Source organism: Nipponia nippon, unplaced genomic scaffold (assembly GCF_047370975.1).
Source record: "Nipponia nippon isolate SJK-2023a ecotype South Korea unplaced genomic scaffold, ASM4737097v1 scaffold_1, whole genome shotgun sequence".
Classification (NCBI taxonomy): Eukaryota; Metazoa; Chordata; class Aves; order Pelecaniformes; family Threskiornithidae; genus Nipponia; species Nipponia nippon.
The window spans coordinates 14341024-14363888 of NW_028262290.1; the positions used below are offsets into that span (position 1 = coordinate 14341024).

At 42.1% G+C, this 22865-nt stretch overlaps 1 protein-coding gene across 1 annotated transcript in view; it reads left to right on the forward strand.

Annotated features, from left to right (window-relative positions):
- Positions 1-22865, forward strand: part of SNTB1 (syntrophin beta 1) — a 117476-nt gene that overhangs the window by 40762 nt on the left and 53849 nt on the right. Inside the window, exon 2 of the mRNA XM_009471101.2 lies at positions 18685-18901. Within this exon, the coding sequence (XP_009469376.2) occupies positions 18685-18901 (217 nt within the window). The remainder of the gene's footprint in view (positions 1-18684; positions 18902-22865) is intronic.

The window sequence follows — 22865 nt, forward strand, 5'->3', positions numbered from 1 at the left end:
CTTTCCACAGCAATAAAATGTTGCATGTACCAGTATTCCCCTTACAGAACATGCTTCATTTCTAACCTCATAAATGGGCGGTAAGTTTTTCAGATGAAGGTAAAGGTCTCAGCTTTCAAGATAGGAATTGAAGTCCTGTCCGCACCGTCTCATGGTGTGTCACAGTTCTGCAGCTTGCTTCATTTAATGTTTGCTTTGCAGCCGTGTGTGTTGGCTGTGTGTAGAGGCTGCGATCCTGTACTTTCTCATCTTTAAGTAGAGGTACAGTTTGAAATAGCTTATTCCTAAAATGGAGTGCATTTACAAGAAAGTATTATTTTCATATAGACTTTTCAATTTTTTGATCTGGTTATTCTCAGGGTAAAAGCTAAAGAACATGCTTTCTACACCTGAGATTCCAGGTTTATAAACTATGTCTAAGGTCTTTAAATATTATGGATATACTGATTTATTTATTTTGATGATGAGTAGAAATACACATGTGGGGATATGCTGGCAGCATTTGGTAGTGTAATTTTTCTCTCATACACTGAGAAGAAATGAGCTAAACTTTTTATACTGCAAAATATCTGGAGCCTCTGTATGCTTAGAATCATAGAATCATAGAATCATTAAGGTGGGAAAGGACCTCTGAGATCATTGAGTCCAAGCATTAACCTGACTGCCTGGTCCACCTCTAAACCATGTCCCTAAAACCTTAGCTCCCTTATTGGGCTTTTCTCAGAGAAACAGGTTTTGTCATTAATATTGTGAAGAATTTGAATTCAGACATTTTTTTGTTCCTCACTAGGTCAAAGCTGAGAACATAAAAACTCACAAAAGTCTCCTCGTCCCGTCCCTGGCCTCCCCTGCTCCTCCCTCCAAATTTAATGAGATTTAGGCTGGATTGTTCTGTTTTAGAGGGTTTCATTCATTGTGGTGGGAATTGGACCCCTTCACCAGGAGCAAACTTTATCCTCTGATATTTATCACAGGAAGACCGGATAGCCTAAAATTAATAGTCTGAATTTTGTGATGGACCATGTGGCAGTTGACTTTATGATGCAGAAATGGGAATTTAATGTCATACTACTGAAGCTTCTGCTTGTTCTCCTTTATTTTTATTTTACTCAGCTATCTGGGATACACATAGTATCCCATGGAAATGCTCAAGGAAGAGCATGAAGGAAACTGGCCAGGAATAACAGCGATGGTCTCTATCAGCTGCGTTAGAGGCCAGATCATATTATATCAGCATTGCCTGGCAACAGGCTGACTGTACTGCACTTACACGGGAAGAAAACCAAGGTTTGAGGAGCGTGTTTGGACGCTCTGCTATGTTTGCCGTGCAGTGCATTGCGGTTAAATCAGGCCTCCTGATGGCTGTTTCCAAGGAGGTACAATATATTGTCCAAGGCTTGAGGTGTGTTTTCCTTCCTCCTGCCTCTCCAGCTTTCGGCAGGGTTGCTTGGACGGCTGTAGTGCTTGCAACCCAAAAGCAAGACAGACTTTTTTTCATCCTAGCAAACATCAGGATTGTATCTGTGCAATGCTGGGCAATGCAGAAGGAAGCCAGGGAAGACAGTGCTTTGCTTGAAGAGATCAGCATTTAAAGACGTGGTGTGACAAGTGTGTGTAACTGTTGAAGGGAATAAAATAGGGATGAAAGGTAAGAATAATAGTGGAAAACAATGAGCAAGCAATTACACAGACTTAGTTTTGTGGAATTACTCAGCCCTGACTTACCTAATTGGTTGATCATAGGAAACAAATCAGACAGTAAAACGGAGCTAATCTCTGCTCTTCCCCCACCTTCATGGTTACCAGCTGGGAAAGCCCTGTAGTTTTGTGGTAGAAGCAGAGTAAAGGCACAAAGGAGTGTCCTTGAAAAAGAATATAGTCAGGGCATCATAGGCAGAGGACAGTAGGAAAAGAACATTTAAATCAAATGCTTGTTTGAGGCTGCTGAAGGACTGTAGAGTATTAAATAGTGCATTGTGTAGGAGAATAAATAGGAAAAAAATCAATGTTTGTGTCTCTATTTCTGATCTGACATTTCTGTATGTGATAGATGACTGGAACATGCAACGTTAACAAACACGTTGCTATTGTGTGAGTAGCCGGGGCTTTTCTCAGTGCGTGCCCAGGGCGGTGAGCAGGAAGGCCTGAGCGGACCCGGGAAGCAGGGCGTCCGTGTGTGCAAACTAGGTTTCCTCCCGCTTGAGGAGCAACTATTGCGTTTAAAGAAAAACAATTACGCTTCTAAATGCGATAGCCCATGCCAAAGGAGGCCTGCTTTTCATCACAGTGTGGATTCAGATGCTTGACTTCAGATAGCTGTAATTACAGCACAGGGGTGAGGGGTGACGGGGACGGGGATGGCAGAGCAGGGCCACCCGGTCCCTGTGTGTTGGGCTGTCCTTCCTCACCTCTCCTGTGGGGGAAGAAGAGGCCCTGATGCTACAAGAACATTTCAGGAGATTTGGGAAATGGCTTTTAGTCAGAAGTGTAGGGCCGAGGTGGTAGCACAGCCCATTTCCCCCTCAGCCCTGTTGTTCAGGGGGATCTTGTCTACCAAGAAGACCCTGGTCACAAATTTTGGGGTAAATGTACCTGCTTGTTCTTGAGCTTAATGGGCAGGTGTCAGCCACACACTCGTGGTGTATATTTAAAAAACTGATTATTTCAGATCATAAGAAGGAAATAGTAAGATAATTAGAGGTGTCATAGGGGTGGGGGGGATGCATGGCTGGGAGAGGAGCTGTTGGTGGCCCATTGGGTTAGTCTTGCTGGAAGGTGAATCGTGGCTTAATTGCATGAGGTTTTCTGTTGTGTTTTTTTTTCTTCTCCTGAAGAGAAGCTCGAGCTTCTCTCGAGCTTTCCATCTTCTGAGCACAGCAGGCATCTGGACGATTACTGTGGCGTGATGCAAAGAAACGGGGGGAGAAAGTGTTGACTGGGGGATCCTGGCAAACATTATTTAAACTGTTGCAGAAGTGCGGCAGATTGACTCCCCAACCATCACTGCCGATAATGCTGCTCATAGAGCTTGTCAGCATTCCAGCTTCACATTGTTATAACCATTTAATTACTGCCTGTATGGAATATCACTGGAATTCACCATTGTAGCTAACTCTCTGGAATTGTACTGTAGACTAAACGAAAGTGGAGAATATCAAGCAGGCACCCAGGCTGTAATGAGTTTGCTCATCCTATTAGGTAACATCTCAGTAACAGCCCCAAAAACCATTCTGTTTGTTCTGTGTTTGGGTGTTTTTGTTATGGTTTTTTTTGTTTGGTTGGTTTTAGATACTATGATGTCCTTCATTTGATAAAATTTTCTTTTCCATTAAATCCACAATCCCTTTCTAAAAACTTAATTCTAATTACATATATTTTGTCGTTTACTTTCTTCTAGCTCCCTGTGCATGACAGAGGGGGGGGTGGTGGGCTGTGGGCACCTCGTTGCCATTTTATCAGAGGCCTCCCTTTGCGTGGAGGGGACATGGAGCGGCACAGACCTGCCGCCGCAACTTGATCTGACTGTGGTGGGTGCTGAGCTGCTGTGAAGTGATCTGAAAATACTGACGCAAAGCGAATGCTCTGAATGCTGTAAAGAGATTTTGTCAGGGAGGCAATATTTCTATGTAATGGCATATAGTTAGAATTTCTGGCATGAACGTGGTGTTGTCATTCGCCATAGTTCAACATGTAGCTCACGGGATGCTTCTGCCCTTGCTGCTGTGCTTTCCCGTGGGGACAGCTCTGCAAGCTGCAAAATGCAGCTCAGGAGCTTTTTGCAGCACCTGCCCCAGCACAGGGTGCTGCCGGGGTGGGAGAGGTGCTGGAGCCTGGCATCAGCTGTTGCTCCATGTGTGCACGCTTGTCCATGGAGCAAAGGGGGAGTGGGTGAGGACAGCCTGGCCCTGCAGCAGTGGTTATCTCTGTGCCTCCTCTTTTCCCTCCTTCCCTTCCTTTCCAGCAGAGTTTAGAGGCTGCTGCTGAGGGAGGGAAAGGGTAAAAGGGAAGGTGAGGTGTTTTGGGCAGGGAGGGGAGAGATTGGCACTCGCTGAGGTGGGTGAGGGAGGGATGTGCAGGGTGTGCCCGTGAGAAGGAGGCAGGGAAAGGGCTGGGGCAGGTGCTGGTGTGAAAGGGAGGCTGCTGCTGATCGGTTCCTGGCAGAGGAACAAACCTAGATATGGTCCCAGGGGTTGAGGGGGTAGGCCCGCTGTGATCAGGTAACAGATTCTGGAGGAATGGGGAGCCAGAAATCCCTAGCTGTAAAACAGCATCCTAGGACATGGCATATGTTGAGGACCCATATGTATATGTGTATATATTTGCAAGGGTCTATACATTACTATATTGATTTGTGTATATATAGTTACTCTGTTGCTACTAAATTATCTCCTTAACACTTTTGTTAAAGAGAGCTTTCTGGTCATTGATCATTAATGTCACTGCTTGCTAAGAACAAAACCTATAAGCCACAGAGCATGAGCCGGGTCTAGTGGTTGTAAGCTAAACTGAGGTGCAGGGATTGCGCTGTCAATCTGGAAGAATCCCCTGAGTCTTCTAGTCCTGCCTCTGAAAGAGACAATGATTTGGCCCTTTGGTGGGCTGAGACAAGGCAGTGCAATATAAATGGTGTGAAAAACAGTCTTGAGGAGGCTGAAGTGACCTAAAAGCACTCTATGTACTGGCACATACTTCTGAACTCGTCTCCCCTCTTTGCAGTTAATAGGCTTGTACACTCTCTAATCTATCACGCATTTAATAAACGAGTTACAGAATAACCCTTGGTTAAACAAAGAGTGTGTACAGCACTCCAATATTCTCAGCTCCTAACTTCTGGTAACTAGTGTGCCATTATTTACCCACCCAGGGAATAAGTTTCTGATACTTCCTATGGTAGAAGAGGTGTAAATATCACAAGCATACCCCTGCCATCAGCTGGCTTAAAATCCTGTCCCAGCTCCCATCTTCTTTTCTCAAATGCAGTAAACAACCAGGCAGACTGGTCTTGGCGTTCCTCAAAAGTTTTGTTTTAGGCTTTCAATCTGCCACCAACTTTACTTCAGCCTCTTATGGGCTCTGCAAGGGGAACAACTGCAGAGGTGGTCTTTAAAGGGTTGGAGATGAGCACAGTATAAATATTGAATTGTTTATCAGTTTCTGACATTTGCTGAAATCTCGAGTTTCAAAAGTTGTCCTTTAAAAACTGGAGCACAAACCTACTATGGCAGTAAGCCCAAAGGTCAGCTTACTTAAGTGAGTGATCTCTTCAGAGATACGTCGATACTATTCTGATGGCCTTTGGTGTGCAAGATGAGAGAAGAGTCACCCTGATGGTGGGGACACAGATGGGCAGGTGTTTGTGATCTGTGCTGAGGCATGGTCCTGTTCGGCTGAAGGTAAAACTTTTTTCCAGTGGTTCCATTTGGGATATCTCTTGGTGAACTGGGGTGCAATAGCTACTCGTGCATCTACCTGCTGCAGTTACTTTTCCTCTCACTTCCCATTCTTTCCCTCTTTATAGCCTATTCACATCTTCAGCTTTGGCCATTGGACCTGAGCTAATTCCCACTGAAGATGAACCCAGTGACTTTGGCAGAAGTTGTAAGTGATCCTGAGATCAGAAGCTCTTTGAGGCAGAAATTGTTCTTGATTTTTTTTTTTTTTTTTTTGCTGTGCCCATCTGTGCTGATGTTAAAAAGAAAAAAAAAAAGAACTAATATCATCTGATTGTGCTCTCTGCAAGTAGCAAGACAGACCTGCCCTTGAACTAAATAAAGCAAACAAGCCTCAAGTAGATAAGTTATCCCTGTTGTGTATCCCCAAGCCTCTGTAAAAGCATAGATGATGTGGATGGGAAAGCTGTGCTTTCAGCTCCTCTTTTCAAAGGTACTCCCACACTGGAGCATAAAGAAAACCAGTTATGCTAATGGCAAGCCTGCACATACACCATTCTTTGCTTTCAGTCTGCCTTTGTCTTGCAAGCTTGTTTACTTTTGGAAGAGAATTATTCTTAGGACTTACAGGACAGACATATAGAGAAGATTTTTACCCTTTTGTGGGAACCGGCCTGAACATGTGAGGCCAAGCCAGCAAGCGTGAGGTTCGGCAGAGCTGCAGTTAATCTGCACGCGTATGGAGGACTCCTCTTTGCATTACACGTGGTCTCGAGACCAGTCCCCCTGTCCATACAGGCTCTGGTGGGCTTCCTTGTCTGGCTAGGTGCTCCCAGTTGCTTCAGACAAACTGTGTTATATCTACATCTACAGCTACATCTACAGCTATAGCTAGCTATCAGCAGAATTCAAGCAATGACTCCAGTGTAATAACCTCCTATGCCTGAGATGGTGCTGAAAGTTTAAGTCTTGATGGAGTCCCTGCATGGGAAGCAGCAGTGATAACACAGGGAAAATTCTTGCCACTATTAATTACAAATGCATCCTAGCAACTGTATCACCCTACTCATATTTCCTTTTCTTCCTCATGTTTTTTCCAGTGTTTTTTACAAACAGCACCTGCTACCGCTGTCTCTGTTACAGAGGAATACAATACAACTGTAACAACACTGCGAGATACATGCATGATTTTTACCGTAGGCTCTTCTGCCTGCTTATTTCCTTGTCATGTCCCTATTGTCTTTTAACTTGTACTTGATTTCAGAGCTTCTTGGGAGGGGACCAGCTTTTTGTTCTGTGTTTGCACGGCATCTGAGGCTGTCATGCGCCAGTTCTTCGCTAATCCCAGTAAGTGCTCCAGTAGTACAAGTGGCAAATAAATTTGAGATGCAAACAAATTAGCATTCTTCTCGCCGATTAAAGAAATGGTTTTCTCTGTGATGATTTGAAACGGAGTTGCATTTCATTACAGCCCTTTGAAGCTCAGCTGGGAATTGCCAGTTTCTTTTCCAACCTCTGTTATCAGCCTCCCCTACTAGTTGACCAAAAAGTACTTGGCAGACAGTTAGCAGACTCTGAAAAACAATAGGTTGTACTATTTTAACCTGGCTTTGACCTAACCTGGAACAGTCAAAACTGGCATTTGGCATAGTGAGGAAATGTGTTTTGATGTGCCGAGTCAACTGTGCTTGCTCTTCAGCAGCTGCTGAGAGCAACCTGTGTCTGTCTTGTCCTATGGAGGGGTGGGGGGGGGCCACGCTGGCCCCAGCATCGGCGTGGTACCAGGCGAGTCTCAGTAATTCTCTGTAATAGGGCCTGAATGAAACAGGGAATTACTTTGCCCTTAAATTGAAGATTAATGTGATTTTTTCTGAGACAGAAAACATTGCTTGTTTTCTGGAAGGATAAAGTGTCCACTGAAACAGGATTATATTTACATTATTATTGCAGGGCCATCTGTGAAATAGGCTTTCTGTACTACAGTAAAGAGCCGTGACCCCTCACAGAGTTATCTTTTAAGCTGCATGCTAAATCCACAGGGGCTTATGGCTCAAAGCTAATGGGGATTTAACTTCTCACTGAAAGGAATTTGAAGCCTAACCCTATTTAGATGCTCTTTGCTCTCATTGATTAAATGCCCAGTCCACTGCAAGAAACCTAATGAAATCGTAACTATATGAATTTTCCATCTGACAAAATGGATGCTGGGGGACGCTCCATGCAATATTTATTAGAAAAGGAGTTTGATCTTAAAAGGGCATTTTAAATCAAAATGTCAATTCAAAGTACTATTTTGTTTGCAGAGAAAGAAATGAATTTGGGTGAGAATGTATTTTTCAGAGCACAAAACCATTTCACAGAAAAAAATTCAGTCTCTGTATTGTGATCTTTAGGACTTTTATGAGGATTTTCACTGCTTCCTTTGTTCCCTGTGTTCACCAATTCATTTCTGAGATCCCATCTGCAGAATAATTTTAAATGACGCTATGTAAAAACAATAAACCTGCCAAAAAAAAAATCTTTTCACCCCAAATAGCATTATGCACTGGCGTTCCAGGAGGACCATATTCCATCAGGGATCATTGACATTTTTTTAAGATACAGTAACTACAGCTTCTCAGCGATGAGAACAGAAGAGTGATCATCTCGGTAAGAGACTTTGAGCTGCAAAGAACCGCACATGATGCCATGGTCCTGTGGTAGCACAGCTGGGTTTCAGTTGTGATCTCTTTGGGTGCTGCAATTCTGAGAATTTCCTGTGTTCAAAGTGCTGAGTGCTTTCTGAATACCTTTTAGCCGGTGCTAATGACTAATGTGCTTATTCTTTAATTGTTGTAGTTTGTTGTTAGGGTTTTGGTGGCTTATTCCTAGAGAAAACCCATAATCCCTGGGAGGAAAGGGCTCCATTCAAATGGAAGTCCAAGCACTGAGGCACGAGCATGTGGCTTAATGTTTCGTTGGCCTTCTCTTTCTATCGCCCTCGCTAGACATACAGTCCTGCTTCCTTTTCTTCTTGAAATACAAGGGGTGGTGTGATGTGGGGTCTCATCTCCCTTCCAGTGCCTCAGCAAGCAATCTGTCTGCTTCAGGTGGTTTTTTGTAGATCAGCAAGGAGATAGGTGTGGACCCAAACCTCATTCCAGGTCTGCCACTTGCCCGGTGGGTCATCTTGTAAATGTGTTCAGGCAGAGAAGAGGCAGTCTGAGACTGTACTTAGACTTCAGAACCAGGCAATGGTGGTCTTGAGCTACTGTTACGCCACACTGAAATAAATAAAACTATAGTTTCTACATTATGCCCACCACTGATCAAAAAGTCATCCCAGTTCCCAATGATAGATTTAAGGACCTCCTTAGATTTGTGTTGCCTTTCTTTTTCTTAGTTATATAGAAGTCATAAGGCTATTGTACAGACTCTCTTATGTCTCGTTAGAGAAGCCATTGTGCTTCTCTACGCTGATGGCGTGGCAGCACAGAGATGGTGGTGTTTGATGGAGAGAGGAGATTCTTGTGGGCTGGCAGTGTAGAACTGACTGGATGCTTTTCCAAGTTTACCTAACTCTGTTATTCCCAGTTTAAATGAGAAAGGGAGAGAGAGGTAGGCAGGCACATGGGCCCTCATAGGATTTTGCAGTCCAAGTTGCTGAACTTCAGTAGTGTTCACATTGTATTTATCTATATATCTATGTATCTGTCCGTATTTACATGCATATATACATATAGATATAAGTATTTATAATCACTGGTACTTGGGTGTTCTGGATATGGCCATTGGTCTCTGCTGTTGGAAAGGTTGCAAATTAAAGGATTCCCAAAAATAAGGACTTGTATGGTGATCTGTTGCCTTTCGATGGATAGCCCAGCCACAGGAGATATGGCAAGTTGTTAGGTGAATGAGTGCCCTGAGTTTGTTCATTTTCAAAGCCCTTGATGTTGTCCAGTGAAGAATGAAAATGATGAACTTTGAAATTCTGGAAGTGATTGCAGCCCTGCTCTTCAAAATAAACCCTGGGGATCTTGGAAGGTGTTCAAGGTCTTCCCATAGGGAGAATGTGAATCCATTGTGAATCCAGTTTTCACTGGCACTGGGATCCCGGTGGGTTGTTTAAAAATGAAAAGTCGTAAAGGGGTAGAAGTTGAGTTTAGTGCTGAGAACTCTGTCACTGACTTACTGCATGACTTTGAGGAATGCATTTTAACTTGCTTGTGTCAGTTTAGCCATCTGCAAAACAGGTACAATCATATACAGCATGGTAATTTCTGCCAGTGAGTGCCATTTTCAGTCTATCCTGTACTACTTAATGATTTGTGTGACTGCTGAAATAACAGCATGCTCTAAAACCGTAATGCCCTTATGTATTTTTCACATAATCACTAGTGGTTGAAATATTTGTTCTGACACTTGAGATTACTCATGTAAATAGAAAAATTATAGCATGCTGGCGATGCCAGACACCTTGAATTCCATCTGAGCGTGTGGGTGATTGGAGAGGGATCTATAAATACTAACAGAGAGGGGAACAACAAGCATGAGTGGCACATGAGAAATTCTGAATCAACTTATTCCTGAGGTTTAGATAAAAGATTTTAAAATACAATACATCAGTATTGGGTAGGAGATGGTCCTTAGGAATCTGAGTCCTGCAAGTCCACTGAAGAAATGTATTTTGCCCCATTTCCCTGCTTTATGTGAAGCCATGTTTTTCTGTTGTACGTTGAGTAGAGTCCCAAGGAGGATGGTGACTGAGTCCTAATATCATGTGACTAAAACTTCTTTTTTTTATTTTTTAACTTATGAAACATTCTGCCTTAGAGACAACCAGAAACTCCAGTTTGATTATCAGTGAGTGACTCACAGGTCCCACAATGCTTTTTCTCAAACTGTGACTGCTAATTTCCATGTTCAGGTCCCAAATTGCCTGTTTCAGATGTTTTCCACTTCCATTATGAAAGATTTGCATAGTTCTAATTGTAGAGTTCATAATGTCACATAACAATGTAGCAAATGAGCTGTGTCACATTTTACATAAAAATGTAGTAAGTTATATAGCTACTGCTTGCAGGTTTTGACAGTAGTCTTTTTTATTTTTTTAGTTTATTGGATAAGGGACACTTGTGCAGTGTAGCTGCTGCCTGTTCTCCACTGAGTAGTGTTTCTTTTGAGTACAAGCTCTTCAAGAAACTGCCATGTCTCCTCCTAGATCAAGTGAAAGTATCTCCTTTTTAACCAAACATTGTACTTCTGGGGATTACAGAGTATTTACAAGCTAAAATTGGTTTGTCAGATTATGAAAAAATTATACCTGCATTTGTTTTGAAGAAGTATGTAACATTTTTGGAAGACAGATGAATAGCTTATGGGACCTTGCTACTAGAATTCACGCATTTATCATTAGTGACATATGAAAAATCAGAACTGAATACATCCAATTTATTGAAACAGACACTTTGAAATTTAAAATAAACTAAATCACTTGAAGGAAACTGTAAAACATTCAGTGTAGTAGATACGTGTAATGGAAATTATAATGGAAAGTATTGGGGAACATCAACTGTAAGGAGTCTGTCTTTAGTTTATTATTAATTTGCCAGTTTGAAATTTTCGTATACCAGATTATGAACAACCTGTGACTGCTATTGGTCACTCCATCAGCTCAAGTGCTGCTAAGTGTCATGTATTTAGAGCTCTGAACCAAGCCAGTGATCCAGCCTCACGTTTCATTGTGATTCTGTGTGACAGAATTTTGTGTTTGTTTAGTTTCTGTTATTTTTGAACAGAAACATGAAAATCTCACCTCAGCTTTGAAACTACTCCTGCTTCTTTGACCATGTGTGCTGTTAGCCTCAAACATGGACTTTATTATTAGAACCCGGTCGTGTAACTCACGAAAGAGCTGAAAGGGGGTGGTTAGCAGTGACCAGCTCCGGTGATAGCAGGGAGAAGTGGGTGGGAAATGCTGACTGCAAGGGAAGCTTTCAGGCTGTCTAACAGAGACTGGAGGGGAGTCGGTTGTGTGTTTTGCTTATGATTGCTCTATGGGGAGTATAAAACCATGGCTTTGTTGAGGAATGAAAATGGATTAATATTTACTAGGTTTTGCAGTTGACAAAATTGATATGCTGCATAAGATCAGAAAACGTTTAAAGCCTTCACTTTCTAGAAACGTTTGCACTGAGGAAATTCAGAGTTGAAGTGTTTACTAGAGGGGAACATCAGGCCTGGGGAATCAGTGGCTGAATCAGCCCACATCATAGGCAAAGTCTCAGGGAAAGAAACCAAGGAAAAAGTAACTCTCTGAAGAATTTTTGGTCTTACACAGAAGCATAGGATGGCCTGGGAATGTAATCTCTAGCTCCACAAGTGCTGAAATCAGAGCTGAAAAGGGAGGTCCCTGGTGCAGGTGGGAAGGAGAAGGCCTCCACAGGTGCTGCCCATGGCTCCTGCCAAAACTCGTTGCTGAGTTTCCCCAGTTTCTTGACTTCTAAGACATCTTTGGTGGTAAGTTATATTTTTTGAGACCTGCTATGGATAACATAGTATGGCTGGTCACTGTGCCCTATCAGGTTATCAAAACCATGAGGTTTCACACACTGCACCCTTGCATGGCTTCCTGAGAGCAGCCCATTTTCTTCTGTTTGGTGGGGGCCTGGACACTCTGATCCCTTGGTCTGCTGTCTGGACTGTAAGTCCCTTTACTCATTGCAAAGAAATTCTCTTAACCATGCAAAATTGCTGATTGCAAGGTGGTTTGAACAGGAACTGGTTTTGGGTGCAAGCGTGTGATGGTGCTTACAGCACTGCTTAACGTTGCTCTACCTTTTTTATAGAAGCAGCTGCTAATTTAAAGGAACACAGTGAAGTATTCTTTATATTTTTAAAATGCAATCATTGATCTTTTTCACCCAGCCTGTTTGTAGCTCACTGAAAGCCTGTAGCCTACTTGAAGCCTGGTTGCTTACCAGCATCCTTTTGGCACCAATTGCTAATGCCTTCTCTTCGGGTAAACTTTATCTTAAAGGTGTGTTTGTCTCCTGAAGTTTCTCTTTCAAAACACTCATTCGTCTCTTCCAAATAAAAAGTATAATAAGTGCATACATTGAATGTATTTTAAAAAGGATTTTAAAAACCTTACATTTTAGATCCGAGCCTGTCTCTTTAAGGGATGAAGCAACATACACTGAATTCAGCTGAATTAATTTAAAAACAGCAGAAAATGGTAAATTCAACTTGGTCTCACTACAGTGTGAGAAATGGCCAAAGCATAAAGAGGATTTGTATTCTCACAAGGTGTTTATTTTAACTGATTTGTATCATTTCCCAGAGGTGGAGATCTGATGCTCTTGGCAGATCAGGAGGTTTACTCTTTCAAATCCCTTTCAGCACAGGGGAAAGCAGATCATGTTAATGGATGTTACTTGTCTGAACATAGTAACAGCTGTTTCTGTAGGAAATGGAGTGGAAACACTCACAAGCAGTATTGTTGACTGGTTTTTGGTTTATACCCACATTAAAGCTGTTGAAAGGGTCATGCGACACATCTTCATAGGCGACCTGATTCATAAACTCTTTCCTTCAAGTATTTGGGTCTTAGTTTTGATGATGGCATCAGCAGCTGGACAGATTCTCATCTCAGTTTTATACACGTGTCTTCACTGTAGGGCGTGTGGTTTGCTTGAGTTCAGTGGAAATTTGATCTCTAACATAAAACCTAACAGGCAAATTCTGGTGTCATGATACTGAATTAATTTTAATACAGTAGACTTTTCTCTACCTCTGTTAATCTCAGTTCCATTCACAATAGTGTAAAGTACTCTGCATTTACGTTGGCATTGCTTGGGCACAGTTTATGAATTTTATGGCAAAACTTCTCCTTTCAGTTACAACTAGCTTTGAAACCATTTGGGGCATTTTGGTTTGTGCCTTACCAAAACTGCTAGACTGCAAATTCTGTGTTTTAATGTTTCATCAAGCAAAACAACACAACCATGCTGAGTGATTGACTTGCATGGCTGATTTGCCCTTCTGAAGGCCGCATACCTGCAGTGATTACTTCTAGGTTTTGCTACCGTCCACTTTTTTTTCTTGGGACAGTATCACTTCAGCAGCTGTTAGGTGGCTCTGAGTTGTTAACTTGGACTTGTAGTGATGCTATCTATAACCTCAGAAGTGTTGGTCTTAATTTGTTTCCTCCTTTCCAGGTGGGAACTGTGTACCTGCAGGTTGGGCCTCCTCTAGTTCTGCATTAGCAGCTCTTTTCAAACTAACCAAGAATCATTTTTGCAAGAAAAGCGTTGGTATGCCATGCTGCCTGCAATACCCTCACAGATGGTCTGGTGTACTCGCTTCAGCACAGACAAGTCAAACAGCCTCTTCATCCCTAATAAGCTGATAAAAGCAATTGATCTCATCGTGTTCAGTTTGTGGGCTTGAGTAACTCCAAAGGTTGATCCCTACATGCAGTCTTAAAACGTCTTAAGTATGGTGGAGAACTTGCTTAGCTCCTCTTCTCTGGGCCACCTTTCACCCTGGCAGAAACCAGACCAGATGAAGATGGATTTATGGTAACTTTGGAAAACCTGTCTTTTTTGGTTATAGGTATCAGCAGCATTAGCACATCCTTTGAAAACAGCCTCAAGAGGTTTCTGGGTGATGTTTTGTGCTTACCTTTGGTAGTTGTCTCTGAGTACTTAGGAGAGAATGAATGCATAAAGAGAAGACTCTGTGCTTTTCCCCTGCAAAGGGGAATTCCTTGATCATCTTTCCTCAAGCAGATTCGGGCATGTTGTTCCTTTTGCTTTCATATTGTAAACCTACACATCCTGTCCTCATTCCTATAGTAACGAGAGAGCTTTGCTCGGGAGTGCTGGCTTCTCTTCAGTGGTCTTTGTCTTCCCTCCTAGGAAACAGTTTGAATGTGCCAGAAGAGTCCCAGTTCCTCAGAACTGCATCTGGCCAAGAACCTGACCGAGTTGGTCTGTAGTATTTCTCTCATTAAAAAAAGCCTGCTTCTTCCCCCCCCCCCCCGCCAAAAACCAAAGTCATCTGTGAACAGTAACAAAGGATTAATTGTGGAGACTTGGGACTTGGCAGAAGTGCCTGTAAATGAAGTGCTTTTTTGGAACCAACATTGGCTGTCTTGCAGATCAAAAAATAAATGCAAAGTATTTCAATGTGTATCAGTGGATTAATTAATTTGATTGCCACTTCCCTTCCTCTTCGCTTTGTGGGGAGGGGCGCTCCGGAGATTGCAATTTTAATTGCTTGACCGCAGTTGCTAATTAGTGGTGCACCAAAAGGGCATGGATCATTAATTAGTACTGAATACAAGGATCTCTGAGGTTCAGCTATAGCATCAAATGGACGAGTTTAGACAACTCTCGACTGAAATTACAGTGTATCAGTAAACTGAGTTATAATAATGAAACCATTAGACTTTTTTCTCAGTCCTTGCATGTTGGTTTCTATGTTTGCAGGGTATGTGCTGGTGATCTTAAAGAATGTAGCATTTTTATATAAATAGATATTTAATGTTTGTATATATATTGCACATATGTATCTATTCTGAAGGCATATATATACATGCCTATAGAATAGTTATACATAACTCAGAGTTGTTATACAGTGACATACCTTATTTAATTTTATTAAGTGTTTTGGGGTTTTAATCCATTAGGTAGTTTCATTGGCAATATATAAAAGCAGGGCTCTCTACAGCCGCTTTCTTTTTCAGTCGGTACCTGGATTTGTGCTACTGTATCCAAAGGGAAATCTAGCTCTGGAGTGTAATGGCCTGAGAGCAGAATATTATCCACATTATTACTTTAATGTCCTATAGTCTGCATCGTATTTTTTCTGGTTTTAAAACTTGATGGTGGAAATGAATTGTATAACTCCAGTTACACATTAACATTGCTGCATTCAAGATTCTCAGATAGTGCAGTGTGGAATAGGAATATGCCTATAATACATACTGGTATCAACTTGTTTTCTACTGGGTGGATTAAGAACTGGTTAATGGACAGACTGCAAAATGTAGACACGTGTCGGGTCACCATAAATTGCTGTGTGTGTAGTAGGGTTACTGGTGCATTGATATAAAGCTGAGTGTTCTGCAGTATTTGCATCCACAGTTTAGAGATAAATAGGAAATAACTGCTGATAAAAATTATGAATCATCTGAACAGCATGTGCCTTACTTCAGCTAAATTCATAAACTGGACTTTGGTTATGGACATGTAATTATGGATGTTGATGGGGCAAATGGAAAACAGTGGCTCTGAAATTTAAATAATACAAAAAATTATATAAATGGATCAAGTTCTGCCACCTGTTCCACTCCCATATTCCATTTGTGCATTTATATGTATCCATTTGGGGGCTTTTAAAATATGAAACACATTTGAATATGCAAGAGCCATAAAGTCTGGTTTGTAAAACCCAGCAGCATTCAGTGATGAATCTAGAGAGCTGTGCTTGTATTTAGTGGGAAGTAGGAAGTAATCAGTAGAAAACTACTAAAATCCTTTTTTTTTTTTTTTTAACAGAAAACCTATATTCACTTTATTTTTTAATTCTCCTGTAGAATTTTGTAGGAAGATGGTGTTCAGCAGTTTACCAGTATATTAATGGGTCTTTATTTATGTAAGTCTCTGGGGCTGAGCAACCATCTCCTGTTGAGAGTTAGAAACTAGATGTCTGGGAGTTCAGAAGTTGGCAGGAGTTTTCATAGGCCATTTTTCCTCAAGGTAATTTTCTTGGCTTTTGCTGTGTTTGAGACTCAGTTTGTGGAAAGAGGGTTGTGTTTCTGCTCTCTCCTCCTGCTCCTGCTTCCTCTTTCACAGGAGTTTCTGAAACGGTGCAGCTGCCTGCCCTGAATTCACCGGTGCGTCGCATGGAAACTTGGCTTCTTGGCACATGGAAGGGATGGCTGTTTTCTTCTGTCCCCGTCTCTGGGGAATTAAAGTCACATTTTGTGTTCCTGCTTAGGTTTAGAGCCAAATTTTTCACTTCAGCTTCCTTCCTCCCCCTGCCCCTCTCTCCTCTCCTTAATTAAAAGATGCTCAGGTCAAATGCATATAGCTGCAGCTGAAAAAGGATGAAAATAGCACAGATGAAATAACTACACTATTGAGACCTGGACCTTTATTTAGCATCACATTTGCTGGCATGTCACTGTAATGGAGTTCAAAAGCCAACTGGATTACTTTTTTCAACAGATTAATTAAAATCTCTAATTTTAAAGGGAACTAAATTTTGTTTGCAGTCAAACATGATTTTTACAGCTTCAGCTGTTCCTCCCATCTAAATGAATGACAAAGTCATATTCGTTCAGTGTAAACAGGAATAGATTGACCACATCTGTATGTGTTCAGTCTCTCTGTTTCCCAGAGGCTATGAGTACATCCAAACTGAGATGCTGACTGCTAAAACCAATATCTGTATGGCACTGGCTAAAACTGCTCATTTTCAGCACCTTTGAAAATCAGGTAATTTATGGAGCGCCCAAGGATGAGCACTGGTTTTGAGAGTTAGATGACGTAGGTTTTTAGATAATGGACTCCAGGTAAATGTCTACAAAAAGATCAAAAATCAATGTCAACACCCTTTACCTTAATTAGTTTCTGGAAGCCTGGTAGAATCCCATGCCAGCTCTTCCCTGAGCAGGGAAGAAATTAATTTCAAAAATTACTCGGAATAGTGTGGGGCAAAGGATTCAAAAGAGCAGCATTGGGTAGGACAGCATTTCTGATAAATCACAAATGATCCTTCTCACAGAGGAATATCCTGTAAAATATCTAAACACAGAGGTCCTTAATATTGAGGTTAACAGATTTTTTAAAAAGGAGAGAGCAAGCAATGGCAAGATGTGCACTAAGGTGTTTTACAGGAAAGACGGCAATAGACGCTCACAGAGCCTGGACTCTGGTGTTGCACGGGTATCTCTCTTGATAAAGCTATTATGAAGTGCCTTGAAAATAGTGCTGCTGAAATTACTCGCCTTATCTGTGGTTTTAACAGAAACACTGCTGTTCTTTTCCACTCCTCTGAATACTTCCCTTGCTTTCACTTTGAACTTAAAAACTTCAGTCTGCTTTCCCTAATTTAACCTCCTTCATGCCAATGGCCCTTTGTAATTTACCTATTCTTTTGTTATTCAATCATTCCCAGCTTCTTCAGCCAAGCTAACATGATGATCTGCACGATTTCCTTGAAATCTTCTCTCACAGCATTTTAATAACTTCCCCAAGTAAGTTCACGGTGCTCCTGCCCTTTCAGTTCATGTCGTCGCTGTTTGAGTCATGGGTACGATCAAGTGGCAGTAGCCAGTTAGGCAGCCACAGCTGTGTACATTGGACATATACGTTTAACCAGGGTGCTTAAATGTGAGGTCTTTTCTTGGTTGAGCTCTGTGAGGTTTGTGAAGGAGAAGACGACTGTGGCTGGCAGATTTGCCAAGCACGTCAAAAGCAAAAGTGATCTTGAACTGCCAAAAGAATTCAAAAACAGGGAAAATGTTGCAATATTTGCCTGCATAAAGAGGGGAATATGAAGTATGAGTGTAAAAGAGGTATTGATTTTTTGCGTACATTAAGATCATTTGGGAATCCTACATTCACTTTTGCTATCCATACTGGAAGAAGGCATTGGAAGAGGCTGAGAAAAGATCTAATCTGACACCTTCACTCTCACAAAAGGCTCAAATTCCATTTTACTTCCCCAAGAGAAGGCTAAGAGGTGAATTGGGTTTTGTTTACTCCATATATATATGCACAAGTAGATCAGCTAAAACTGCTTCCTAGCAAGCAGAAATAGCTGTTGAGATCAGTGGCGGGACACTGACAAGTGTGAACCAGAAGCGAGATGTGAGTTTGCTGCACTGGGAGTATCACTGCAACATTTTAGATAGGGGAATAATTCACTGTCCCTTGGTTGAATGTCTTAAAAAATTCCCTATACCTCAGCCAGCTCACAGCTTCTGTACATAGGAATTGCTGCATGAGGACTTACAGCCTGTCAAGTAGAGGTTGGATGGCTCTCCTGGCCTTACACTAGCTATATGTCCTTATTTTGCCAATTCTGTTCTTTTCTCTCATTTTACTCATTGCACCATACTGAGATGGGCAGCAGTCAGATCTCCATCTTCTGTATTTGCACAGCTTCCAATGCCATGATGCTGGACGAGCAGAAATAATAAACAGTGCTGAGGGTTGGTAACAGTTCAAAGAACTCGGGATGCAACTACTTAATATCCATTTATTTTTACTTGCCTTTTTCTTTTTTTTTTTTTCCATAGTGAAATACATGAGAGAAGCAACCCCCTATGTGAAGAAAGGCTCTCCTGTTTCAGAAATTGGGTGGGAGACGCCTCCTCCCGAATCTCCCCGCTTGGGTTGTGCCTCTGCTGACCCCCTGTCGCAGCTTTCACTCTCCATCCACAGAGACAAGAAGACAATACCGCTCAAGATGTGCTACGTGACGCGCAACATGACGGTGTCGGACCCCGAAAACAGGTGAGCGAAGGATTTGCCCGGGGCTGGGATTTTGCCTTCGCATTGAATCGTAGTTGACCTTTTCAGCGTTGGGGTTGGTGAGGAGGAGCTGGTGATGGGCTCTGGCCACACAGAGCGACCCAGCAAGGGGCAAGTGAGCACTGGTTTGGGAAGGGTGGGTGGTGATGTCTGAGCCGCGTGGCGCTGGGTGCAGCGTTTGGGTTGTGCTAGAGAAACTCTTCAGCACGGTAATCCAACGTTTTTGTTAGAAATAGAATCACAGGGGTTTGTTTTCATCCTGATTAAGTGTCTGCTTTTGAAGGAAAAGACACTGTACACACTAATTGGTTACATCTTGCGGGCTGGCTTAATTTAATTCCACTAAATTGCATTTTCTTTTCTTTTTTAATGAACATTATTTTAAGAATGGCCTGGTTTGTCCATTCAGTTCTGGGCATTAAAGTCAAGACTAGGAGAAAAGTTCCGCTTGCAAGGCATTAGTAGGGAATTTCTGTGACTTCTTGTTTTTTTCATAACTTTAAAAATAGGATGAGCTTTTACCAGCCCTTATTTATAACATATGTGGAACAGCTGCACCACACCAGCACACTCTCTGATCCCTTCACTAACAGCTGCTAATAAAAAAGGGACTAGTCAAGTCAGTAATACAGACTGATTCTTCCATCCAAATAATGGCCTTTTGGTTTTTCTGAAGTGTGCTGGCTTGCCCAGAAGCTGGGTGTAATGCCTTTGATTCTCAGCACTTACGTATAGGCATAAATAAAAGTTACATTTTCATTTGCAGAGAAGGATAAGGAGCAGAGGGGAGAGCAGAAGGGGGTTTGGGGAGGATGGGTTCCCCTATAATCTCTTGCACTGCAATTTAGAAACTTTATCAGTATCTGTGTAATTTTCCTTCTTTCTTTTTCATATTTGTCTGACCTTCTTTCAAGGTTTTTCCCCCCTATGCTTTATTGTTTAGTATTGCTTTACTTTGCTTCTGCTCTTCATCTCACCAAGTGGTGACCGCCACCGTCAGTGATAACTGACCACTACAGAAGTGCAATTGTAAAACAGCAATTACCCTAGCAGTCTTTTTCAAATTTAAATCAAGATGGATATTGATATGGGCCACTTTTTTCACATATATCTGTGTAGTTTAAGATGTTGACGTTTGACAGCTGTATCACTAGCCTGAGAGTTTGTGGTTCTCTCTGCCATGGAGTAAAAATGAAATACCCATGCAGGCTGCATTATTTCAATCAGCACAATGTAACGATGCTTTGCACATGTTGGCTTCATTCTTTCAGCATTTTTCCCTTCTTTTTTTGACCGTATTGTAGTTCTCAGCTTCTGTTACTCTCCTGGTCCTCAGTTTTGTTTGAAGGCCAGGAGGACTGATTCAGAAGGACAGACACGCACTGCTCACGATAATTCTGTGATGAGGCTAACTTTTTTGAAGTGTGCTACAAGTGCGTGTGTTCTTAGGTGTTACTAGGAAGTAATGCGTGGGAGAGTCGTGTTGCTTATTATCATGGTTTTCATTTTGTGTTACTGTCATTTCCTGTGGAAAGAGTGACTTCTGATTTTTACTGTAGTCCAACACAGTGCAGTGTACAGTCTAAGCTGGATTTTTCCATCCAAGCTCACAGTACGTCACGATCGTGCTAGCTGCAGTGTAATAGTAGCATCCCATCGATTTGGGTCTTTACCAATTTCAGGGTTTTTGACAATTCTGAATACTGGAACTGATATTTCCCAGTAGAAATGCTATTACAATGCAGCAACACTTTCCCACTGGAATATATCCCAAGATAGTAATCTGATTCCACAAAAATAATTTGATCTTCGTTCACAGCAGAGCCCAAACCATGTCCTTACATGCTTATGACGCTTCTGTTTTATAACCCAGTGACCTGACACACATAGATCTTATAACTGATGGTGTCACTTTGCTGGATGGCTTTAGAAGAGCACCGCTGGCAGGCTACCAAAGCACATGCTGACCATAAAAGGGTTCCTTTGGACTACAGCTGAGCTAATTGTCATCTAGGACCAAGCGTGGACATAGAAAGCATGAGTTTTCCAGTGCAGATGTTTCTCCAGTGCAGGCTGGAGATCATGTCACAGCAGCTTTGTGGGACCAGGCTGAACTGGTTTGACGTTCAGCATGACAAGATACCCATGTTAAAGGACCCAGGAGGAAATACCTGCTTGGTGGCACTGAATCATCTCCAGTTCTTAGGAAGCTGGGGTGAAATGTGGGTTTAACGGGCACAGAGGAAGTTACACATCTGGTTTTCCCACAAGAGCTGATAGCCCTGCGTAGGATTTCTGCTTCTCCTTGAAGACTGGCCCAAGTTAAGAGATTCCTAAGTCTGTGTCTACCCTCAGATAGTTTGATGAGCCTGTTATTTCAGAGCAGGAATGAAGTTTGGTGCTTTTAGAGCCAGTGGTTCTCAGATGTCTCCTTCACCTAACCTGCCTGTGGGTTCACTCTGAAGCAGGTAGGGAATTGGCTTACCTGTTACCTGATTAAAAAAGCTGTATGATACCAAGGAGAAAATTCTTAATACAAACCAATGCCAAGCCTCAGTATGTAGAAAAATATTTTTTAATAGTACAAGCATGGCAACAGGAGAAAAGATGCAGAGCATCTTAGTGGCATCTATGTCATTCTCCTCTAGACACAGGGGCCATTGTTATATTTTAGGCTGGAAGAAACTAGATTAAAATGATTACCACTTAAATCTGTCATTTGCCTGCTTTTTCACTGATAAGTGTCCTTCTTGGTGGCAGTGCTAGAGGTTCATGTCAGGCCTCACAGGGCAGCATCTCCTCCCGGTGAAGGGACCTGTGGGAATGGTCGCAGCTAGTAATACCAATAAGCAGTAAATCTTACTGCGGTGCAAAAAGCTTTTCATCAATTTCTGGTGATGATATTAAGGAACAGGAGAGAAAAAAAAAAGGGAAATAGGTGTCTGAGGTGAAATTTGTTCTGTTGGTGCTTTTGAAGCCTTGGGTACAAAGGTACTTCCTTGCATAGCACAGGAGACATGACATTCCCTGTAGGAATGAGGCTGTGCTGCATGGACTGAAAAGGTTTTTTCTTCTGCTTTTGAAATCACCCTGAAATCCTGCTTGCACTTCATTCAGCCAAACCCAGGAAGCGTGGGCCTGATCCTGCCAGCACTTAGTGTGCACAGGTCACGTTTTTCCAGTGTCCAAAGCAGTGCGATCCTTACAGGATCTTCAGCAGGGATCCAGTCTTAAGGATCGAGTTACTCGTTGGCAGGATTTGGCCCTCTGATGGGAAAGGTTTGCTTTGGTTTTGAAGGTAGGAAGAATGAGCCAAGGACAGATTCCCAGAAGGGTGGCCCTGGCTGCCAGCTGCACGCAGCGGCAGCACCGCAGCAAGTACAGGTGCAGTTCACAGACTTCACATCGAGGACACGCGGAGAAGCAGATAAGGAACTTTTCTTATCTGTTGTCCATTTCAGGGTTGGACTGAGAATTATGATCAGAAGATAAAATCCTGCAGGTATCTTTTAAAGGTGGTAGAAGAACTGTGCTGGAATGCATTCATCCTGGGCTCTGTGCACTGAGCTGCCGCTGGGAATTACCTGAGCTTCCCCAGATGACAGGGAGGTGCGAGACAGACTGAGACCTGCTTACTCCAAAGGCAGCTATAGACTTAAGCTGCTTCATTGCTTAGATAATTTTTTTTTTCTGCATTGGGAAGCACTGGTTCACTGAAAGACATATTTGCAAGATTTATTGCAAAGCTTCCGCTGCCCAAATTGATTCCTTTTGCACACATTCTTTTTAAAAAATTTTTCTTCTGTTATTTAATAATATGTCAGTAATGCACGGTAACAAGGTCAGTGAGTTTTAACATTTTGAGTTGTAATTGGTGTATAAGCTTGTCATTTATGTAATTTATGTAAGCATAAAATATCCCTGTGTGGTTCCGAAATGAAATTTA